We start from the raw sequence: 9,749 nt of genomic DNA, 5'->3' as shown, positions 1-9,749 counted from the left end.
AAAAATGTACAATACGCTTTCCTATTTTCCTAATTATGAATAGTATTGAGGTTATCTCATACATTTACTTTTTTTTATTTACTCTTTATTTACTCCATGATGGTAGTTGCTAAATTTCACACTTAGATTTTTGTATATGTTATACATATATTGATTATACATTTGGATAGCTTTCTCCCTAAGCTTCTTAGCTTCTAAGTATTCATCCGTTTTGGACATTCATCCTCCTTAGACATTCATCCCCTTAGATCATTTTGTGCCCAAATTTCAAAAACTTTGTCTCCAAACTTCTCTACTATATATAGGTGGGCTTGGCTTTGTAAACATATGATTCTAGTGAGAGAAATCATAAGAGATCTTTGATATTGTTCTTCATCACTCTCTAACTCTCTTTCTATAAGTCTTTCTTCTCTAGTTTTTGCTTATATACGAACGAATTTCCGAAATTGTTTTTCACACGTTATCAGCACGACTCTCTACTTGCTCGTTCGTATACAGAAAACAAGATCATTTCTCCCTTCATTTTGAAGGTAATATTTATATTCATATTATCATTTAAAGTTTATATATTATAAATGGAATGGTAGGCTCTGCCTCCTCAAAATCAATGGTAGGCTCTGCCTCTTTAAAATCAATGGTAGGCTCTGCCTCTTCAAAATCTATGGTAGGCTATGCCTCCTCCTTTTCATGGTAGGCTATGCCTCCTTAACTGTTTTAAATTTTTTTGTTTTTCGATTATCTCTTCTCCATTTATGTATTACTTTTCGGAAAGATAGGCTATGCCTTCTCCGAAAAAAAAAACTATTTATTGTAGACTATGTCTCCTTGTTCATATTTTATGGAGTAGAAGGTTAAACCTCCTCCATGAAAAAATTACGGGGTTGATGGTTTAAACCTCCTCCTTAATCATATTTTTATGGAGTAGAAGATAAATCCTCCTCCTTATTTATGTTTATGGAATGGTAGGTTGTGCTTACTTCTTGTTTATTCTATGTTTATTTTTATTTATGGAGTTGAAGGTTAATCCTCCTCCTAATCCATATTTATTTTTTTACATTTATATTTATATTTGTAAAGTGGAAGATTAAATCTCCTCCCTACTAATATTATGGAGTAGAAGGTTATGCATCCTCCTTGATCATATATTTATGGAATAGAAGGGTTAAACTTCTTCCGTGATCATAAAATTATGGAGTTGATGGTTTAATCCTCCTCCTTAAAAAAATTTTATGGAGTGGAAGGTAAAGCCTCCTCCATGAACACGAAATGGTGGAGTGGACGGTAAACTTCCTCATTGTTCATATTTTATGGAGTAGAAGACTCAGCGTCTTCAAAACCTATGGAAACTTTACCAGAGCTAAAAGCCCCGTAAGAGCTAGAAGCTTCGGAATAGCTAAAAGTCCCGTAATAGCTAGAAGCTCCGGAAGAGCTAGAAGCTCTGGAAGAGAAATAAAAAATACTCCAAAAGAGCACACGATGGTGACATGTATATTTGTGATAATAAAGGAAAGATGGCAATAGTATATACAAAAGTAAACCTGAAGTTTTACTAATTGAATAAACCGGTTAAGCCATCTCGGTAATTCCAGTGATATAAGATCATTGAGAATACATGTTGAAAAATCAGAAGCTTTTTCAACTTTGCATGTCATAAAGAAAAAAAAAAAGAAATAAAGCCATCGTGAATAACATCCATGGATGGATCCCCATTTCTTTTGGTTTAAAGCTCACTGAATATGTGATCTGCTCAAAGTTTAATCCCTAAGCTACTTTGCAAGAGCACAGATGTGCAGTTGTAGTATGTAGGGGTCGAACCACATAGACAAGAGATCACTCAATAAACCTTAAAGAGATCGAATTACGCTAAGCAGAAATATTGGAAATAAATAGCAATGCAACAGAAATAAACTAAGCAGCAGTAAAAACGGTTTGTAAGATTCAGATGGATGGAGATTAGGTCTAGGGTGTTTTTCAAGAAATCAATGAATGCAGATCAACTTGACTAATCAGAGTTCAGGTTTAAGTACGGTTCTAGAACTCGAAACACAAAATTATAACTAACCAACTTCCGTTGTGAGAATTATCTAAGTTAAAATCCTAGAATTCCAAATTCTTTTGTAAATCCTACAGATTTAAACCAGCTTTAATGCACAAGTTCGATATGTTCACAAAGCATCTAAACCAAATTCCTTTGCGAATAGCTACTTTGCTCACCATAGGTTCTTTCCAGTTATTCAATTATACTTCCGTGTCAATTAAGCAACTTAAGATCTAAGTTCTAGGTGATCAGTCCAGAATTAGCTTTAAGCATAACCTATGGTGAAGAACTAACAGATATGAACCCTAACTAGCAAGTTAATCAAACATTCAAAGAAAACCCTAGTTAAACCCTAAACCTAACAGGTGATCTACTCAGACATGAATATTGAAACAACACACATGATTGAATATATTGCAATAAGAAGATGAATAAAATAAATAAAGGGGTTCGAAATCTTCTCTCTAAATGGACAGAGTTCAGACTTGTCTCCCCTAGCTCTCAAAATCGCCCAAAGCAAAAACTCAGAGTATCTCTCTCTCAAAAATCTAAGGTCTCGATAAAAAGGGAATAAAAATCCTATATATATCTCTAAAACACGTTTTGGGCCTTCTTGGAATTATTTGGAAACTTCTGGGCCCAACTCCTTCTTCAAACAGGAAACAAAATTGCCTTTTCCTTATTTATTTGACAAGTGTCGAGCGTCACTCTCCATGGTGTCGAGCGACACTAAAACACAAAATCCATCCTTCACGAAATTGATCCTGATTAAGCTCCAAAGTGCTCCAAAATCTCCAGTTAAGCTCCAAACGTACCTATGATCTGTAAAGACTCCAAAAGACTCGAAAAACATTAGAAAGACTCTACAAATAAGACCTATACCATGGTTTAAAACCATAAAAACCATGATATATCAACTCCCCCAGACTTAGCATTTGCTTGCCCTCAAGCAAACAGAACACCAAATAAGAGAAAGAGGTTTGAAAACACAGAGACTCAACCTTTCACTGAAACATCGCTTTTGACCAATTACCCTGCAACTCAACTACTGCTTCATCATTCCAAATCGAACCACCATGTACTTCTCCGCAGACATTCACAGCGTTCCAGATTAAGTCCAAAATTCCACAACATTGTCCATAAACCCTCATCGCTGGGTCTCACTGATGATTCAGATGCCAAGAACCTTCTAGATTCTTTTCCCGTACTACACTCAAACAAATCAGCCATACACACTTTGGTACTTTTTCTCTCCCCCAGACTTATTCTTTTCGAACACTCATCATCTTTTTTTTTATGGCATATACTCCATAAGGGTAAAGCTGCGAGTACTGATGGTGTTTGCCATTGAATCCCCGAGTTGTCCCCTTACCTTGTATCAAAGGTTTTCAGCGAATAGTGGGGTCATAGGAAACTTTCCTACCCCTCACTTCCTTCCTTTGTGTGATCATTCCAACTTAGAAGTGAAATAATGGGATCCTTGGAAATTTTTCTAGCCCTTCACTCCTAAGCAAAAATCATCTCAATCTTTTCGCCCTTTTCTTTCTTTCTTCATTTTTTTTTCTTTAAGCTCGTCACAGGGAGAGAAGCACCAACATTAGATTTCACACAGGCTTTCACTTGTCAAGTATGAACGAGGAATCAAGCTCTATGAACATCAGTCACATCAATGAGGTAAAAGAAAGATTTAAGAAATTAGCTCAGGTTAGTGGATTCTGTTGGAAACATAGACGCTTCTAGTCAACTGGTCAGCCTTTGAATTTTTCATTAGTCGGACCTAGACTGAATCTGCAGCAGTGGTCACTTAGATGAAATGTCAACACAATAATTCCAGGAAAAGCATCATAATCTCCAACAAGTTTTGAATCAAAAATGTTTTGACACGACTGACTCTTAAGAAAAACAAACACAATGTCAGCAACTACCTCCCCCAGACTTAAACAACACTGTCCCCAGTGTTATCTAGTCCGAAGTTGGCGAAACAAAAGAAAAGAAACAGAGAAACACAGGAAAAACGGAGAACTTACCTGGCTGCAATGATGGTGTCGCGCGACACTGATGATGGTGTCGTGCGACACTTTTCTCTTCGTACCGAATTACAACTGACCAATCCGAATTTCTGGTTTGACTCCGGTTTCCTGAGTTCCCAATTTTTTTTTTTTTATATTGAGTCAAGTGACAAGTGACACCGATGGTGGTGTCGCTCGACACCAGCCTTTGCTTCACCAAAAACACAAAAACGAAAAACGAAAAAACAAAAGTTAGTAGAAACAAAAGGACTTATGTACAGACTTACCAGTGGATTGCCTTCCACCAAGCGCTTGTTTAAAGTCAGTAGTTTGACTTGATGGAGATTCAGGCAAGAGGTGCACCATCCAGAGGAACGATGTGTCCATCTGGAATCTCAGCTTTGGCCCAGTAGTGTTTCACCCTTTGTCCATTCACTGTGAACTCTCTGCTGCCATCTGGTGTGAGGAGGACGATGGCACCATAGGGTCGAACCTCCTTGACTATAAAAGGACCTGACCAACGAGAGCGCAGTTTACCAGGAAACAGTTGCAAACAAGAGTTATACAGGAGTACCTAGTCGTTCGGCTCGAATTGCCTGGAGAGGATTTTCGAATCGTGATATGCCTTGGTCCTCTCCTTGTACAGCTTCGAATTCTCATAGGCATGGTGCCTGATTTCGTCCAACTCATTCAGCTGTATCAGTCTCCTCTCTGCAGCAGACTTGATGTCGAAGTTCATCATCTTAATCGCCCAAGCTGCCTTGTGTTCGATCTCCACTGGAAGGTGACAGGGTTTTCCATAGAGCAGGTGGAAAGGCATGGTGCCTAGAGGTGTTTTGAACGCTATCCTGTACGTCCAGAGTGCATCGTCCAACTTCGCAGCCCAGTCCTTCCGAGTTTTACCCACTGTCTTCTCCAAGATTTCCTTGATCTGTCGATTCGAGACTTCAACCTGTCCACTCGTCTGAGGGTGATAAGGAGTTGCAACTCGATGATGAACTCCATGCTTCCTTATGAGTTTTTCGAAAACCTTGTTAATAAAGTGAGAACCACCATCACTTATAACAATTCGAGGAACTCCAAATCGAGGGAAGATGATGGTCTTGAACATCTTAAGAACCACTGAAGAATCGTTGGTGGGGCTGGCAATGGCTTCGACCCACTTAGAAACATAATCAACAGCAACCAGGATGTACTTATTACCATAAGAAGAGGGAAAAGGACCCATGAAATCGATACCCCAGCAATCGAATACTTCAACCTCAAGGATGAAATTCTGTGGCATCTCATGTCACTTGCTGATCTTCCCTCTCCTCTGACAAGCATCACACTGCGAGATAAAGGCATGCGCGTCACGAAACATTGTAGGCCACCAAAAGCCTGCTTGAAGAACTTTAGACACTGTTTTGAAGGTCGCAAAGTATCCAGCATATTCAAATCAATGACAATGAAACATCACCTCTGGAACTTCTGACTCTGCAATACATCTTCTGTAAATCCCATCAGAACAGTGCTTGTACAGATATGGATCATCCTAGTGATATCTCCTCAGCTCTCTCAGGAACTTCTTCTTCGCGTAGCCCTTAAAGTTCTCAGGCTCAGCCTCTGCAGCGAGATAATTGGCAATATCAGCATACCAAGGACGTTGGGTGGCAGATACAGCAGCTGAACTGATCTCAGGAATTCTGCTTCGAATTTGAGAAGTCTCTGTGTTCTGCTGCGCAAGGTGTCGCGCGACACTAGTGGTGGTGTCGCTCGACACTAACGTTTCTCCAATTAGAAAAGCCTGCAATTCTTCGTCAAATCTGCTCTGGAACCCAGTTTCCACATAGTATACATTCTCCTCTGGCAGAAAATCAATCATCTATGGGTACGTCTTCTTCAACCCTGATGCGTGAGAGATGGTCTGCAACACCATTCTCAACACCCTTCTTATCTCTGACCTTAATATCGAACTCCTGAAGAAGTAAAACCCATCGCAGTAACCTTGGCTTTGCATCCTTCTTCTGCATCAAGTATTTGAGTGCAGAATGATCTGTGTGCACAATAACCTTCGATCCCACAAGGTAGGGTCAAAATTTCTCAAAAGCAAAGACCACAACCAACAACTCCTTCTCAGTAGTAGCATAGTTTCTTTGAGCATCATCCAGAGTTCGACTGGCATAGTAGACTGCATGAAGCTTCTTGTCCTTCTTATGTCCAAAAACAGCACCAACAGCAAAATCACTGGCATCACACATCACCTCAAAAGGTAAATTCCAGTCAGGAGGCTGCACAATAGAGGCGCTTATCAAAGCTTGTTCGATCTGTTTAAACGCGGCAAAGCATTCGTCTGTAAAATCAAACTTGACACATTTGCATAGCAGAGCAGTAAGAGGACATGCAATCTTGCTGAAGTCCTTGATAAATCGACGATAGAACCCTGCATGACCCAGAAAGCTTCTAACCGATTTTGCATAATCAGGTGGTTGCAAACTCATCACGACGTCAATCTTCGCACGATCCACTTCGATACCAGCTTCAGAAACATTGTGTCCAAGCACAATCCCATCTCTGACCATAAAATGACATTTTTCCCAGTTAAGGACCAAGTGTTTCTCTTCACATCGAGCCAGCACCTTGCAGAGATTGTCCAGACAGGCTTTAAAAGATGATCCGTAAACTGAGAAAGCATCCATAAAGACCTCCATAAAATCCTCAATCATGTCAGTGAAGATGGACATCATACATCGCTGAAAAGTCGCAGGAGCATTACAAAGTCCAAAGGGCATTCTGCGATATGCGAAAGTGCCATATGGACATGTAAAGGTGGTCTTCTCCTGATCATCTGGGTGAATCGGGATCTGGAAAAATCCTGAGTACCCATCGAGGAAGCAGTAATAGGGATGTTTTGCAAGTCTCCAGCATCTGATCAATGAAGGGCAATGGAAAGTGATCCTTCCTGGTTGCTGCATTCAGCTTCCTGTAATCGATACACATCCTGTGTCCAGTCACTGTACGCGTTGGGATCATCTCATCTTTGTCATTCTTCACAACTGTAACTCCTCCTTTCTTAGGAACCACATGCACAGGACTGACCCAATCACTATCTGAAATTGGATAGATGATCCCAGCTTCCAACAGCTTCATGATCTCCTTTTTGACCACGTCTTTCAAATTAGGGTTTAACCTGCGCTGGTGTTCGATCGATGACTTCGACTCATCCTCCAGGTGAATTCGATGCATGCACAGATCTGGTGAGATACCTGAAATATCATCAAGAGAATAGCCAAAAGCTTTGCGATGCTTGTGCAGCTTGCTCAGTAGTAAGGTAACCTCTGCATTGTTCAAAGAAGAATTGATAATGACTGGATAAGTGGAATTAGATCCTAAAAATGCATACCTTAGTCTTGTAGGGAGCTGTTTGAACTCGATCTTGGGCGCCTTCTCCTCACTCTAGTCGGAGAATTGCCTGGCCTTTGCAGGAGGCACAAGTTGATCTATCTGCGCTGCCAGCTGCATTACATGCTCGCTGGAATCCAACATCTTCAAGTAAGATGCTGAAATTTCGTCCAAGTGCTCAGCTTCAGTTGCAGATGTGGTCAAAGCTCTCTCATGTGGGTCTGTGGGTAGCATCTCATGGAAGATCTCCTCTGCAAATTCTGTGAGTGTGTCCACATAGAATGTTTGACCATCGATGGTGGGCTTCTTCATTAGCTTGTCCACATCGAAGTTCATCACCAGATCTCTAACATTCAGAGCGATCCTGCCCTTCCTGACATCGATGATTGCACCTCATGTAGCTAGAAAAGGTCTCCCAAGGATAAGAGGATCCTTAAGCTCCTCTCCATATTCCAGAACCACAAAGTCAGTCGGAATCATGCAGTCTCCAATCTTGATTGGAACATCTTCCAACACTCCTTCTAACATTCAGAGCGATCCTGCCCTTCCTGACAGCTGCACATCGCTGAAACCATGATGAGGGCAGTCTCGCTGGTACGATTTGAATCACACCCAAGAAGCCTTGAACGCCTCAGTAGGTCCTTGAGAGAATGTCGAGATTTTTGTTCTCAATTCCTCAGACCTAGCATCATCGAAGAAGTTGTGCAGGAAGGCATTCCTGGTTTCCTCCCAAGTAGTGAGTGATTCTGGCTCCAACTGCTTCAGCCAGTTAGCTGCTTCTCCAACAAGAGAATAAGGAAACAGCTTGCAGAGGAGGAAATCATTGGACACTCCATTGTATTTGATGCTGGTGACCAAGTCCTCAAACCTCTCGATGTGATCCATAGGGTGCTCATGAGAGTGACCATGAAAGAGATGCTGACCCACAAGAGTGTAGTACACAGGTTTCAGCTCAAAATTGTTCCTTTGAAACGCAGGAGCGCGAATCGCAGATCGATTTGCATAGAACTGCTCAGGCCTGTTGTAATCCCCAAGCGTTCTTCCACGACCAGCTGCAGGTGCAGGTTCCATCACGTTCTGTTCTTCTGGAGCATTCCTATGATTTGGAATGATCACAGCATTACCACGCGGTGCAGGTGGTGGGTTCTGGTTAACAACATTCACCGGTAAAGGTGCTGGTGGAATGATGGTACCATCTCCATCAAGTCTTTGGCCTCTCTCATTGCACACGTGACCATCTTGGTCTCTCCAGATACCAGCATCATCACGCACAAGTTCGTTTGCGTTCTCCATCTCTGCCGGTTGCTTTGCCTCTGTTCGTTCGCTCTAACTCTGCTAGCTCCTCGTTGCTCAATTTCACTAGCGGGATGTCTTTGTTGCTTCCGGTTCCACGAGTGTGCATAAACCTGAAGCACAAAAGACAAAGAGAGAAAACGAAATAAGTAAATTAGGTTATAAAAACGAAAGGTGTCGTGCGACACCACAATTGGTGTCGCTCGACACTAAGAAAAACTTAGTCGAAACTCAAAAACTAGGTTTAATGGCGAAATCAAGTCCCCGGCAACGGCGCCAAAACTTGATCTGCTCAAAGTTTAATCCCTAAGCTACTCTGCAAGAGCACAAATGTGCAGTTGTAGTATGTAGGGGTCGAACCACAGAGACAAGAGATCACTCAATAAACCTTAAAGAGATCGAATTACGCTAAGCAAAAATATTGGAAATAAATAGCAATGCAACAGAAATAAACTAAGCACCAGTAAAAACGGTTTGTAAGATTCAGATGGATGGAGATTAGGTCTACGGCGTTTTTCAGGAAATCAATGAATGCAGATCAACTTGACTAATCAGAGTTCAGGTTTAAGTACGGTTCTAGAACTCGAAACACAAAATTATAATTAACCAACTTCCGTTGTGAGAATTATCTAAGTTAAAATCCTAGAATTCCAAATTCCTTTGTAAATCCTACAGATTTAAACCAGCTTTAATGCACAAGTTCAATATGTTCACAAAGCATCTAAACCAAATTCCTTTGCGAATAGCTACTTTGCTCATCCTATGTTCTTTCCAGTTATTCAATTACACTTCCGTGTCAATTAAGCAACCTAAGATCTAAGTTCTAGGTGATCAGTCCAGAATTAGCTTTAAGCATAACCTATGGTGAAGAACTAACAGATATGAACCCTAACTAGCAAGTTAATCAAAAATTCAAAGAAAACCCTAGTTAAACCCTAAACCTAACAGGTGATCTACTCAGACATGGATATTGAAACAACACACATGATTGAATAGATTGCAATAATAAGATAAATAAAATAAATAAA

The 9,749-nt window shown here is 40.7% G+C and overlaps 1 protein-coding gene across 1 annotated transcript; it reads right to left on the bottom strand.

Moving 5' to 3' along the window:
* Positions 1 to 4,621: 4,621 nt before the first annotated feature.
* LOC112088044 (uncharacterized protein K02A2.6-like) lies at positions 4,622 to 5,332 on the bottom strand. Its single transcript, XM_024158198.1, has one exon. It carries the CDS (start codon positions 5,330 to 5,332, stop codon positions 4,622 to 4,624), a length of 711 nt encoding a protein of 236 aa, XP_024013966.1.
* Positions 5,333 to 9,749: the final 4,417 nt, after the last annotated feature.

Source organism: Eutrema salsugineum, unplaced genomic scaffold, assembly GCF_000478725.1.
Source record: "Eutrema salsugineum unplaced genomic scaffold, Eutsalg1_0 scaffold_15, whole genome shotgun sequence".
NCBI lineage: Eukaryota > Viridiplantae > Streptophyta > Magnoliopsida > Brassicales > Brassicaceae > Eutrema > Eutrema salsugineum.
The sequence above is the reverse complement of the archived record's forward strand: the minus strand, read 5'-3'. Positions and strand labels throughout refer to the sequence as shown.

Bases quoted from the DNA above. Each gene is read 5' to 3' on its own strand.
- LOC112088044 (XM_024158198.1), bottom strand. From the start codon at position 5,332: ATGCCACAGAATTTCATCCTTGAGGTTGAAGTATTCGATTGCTGGGGT.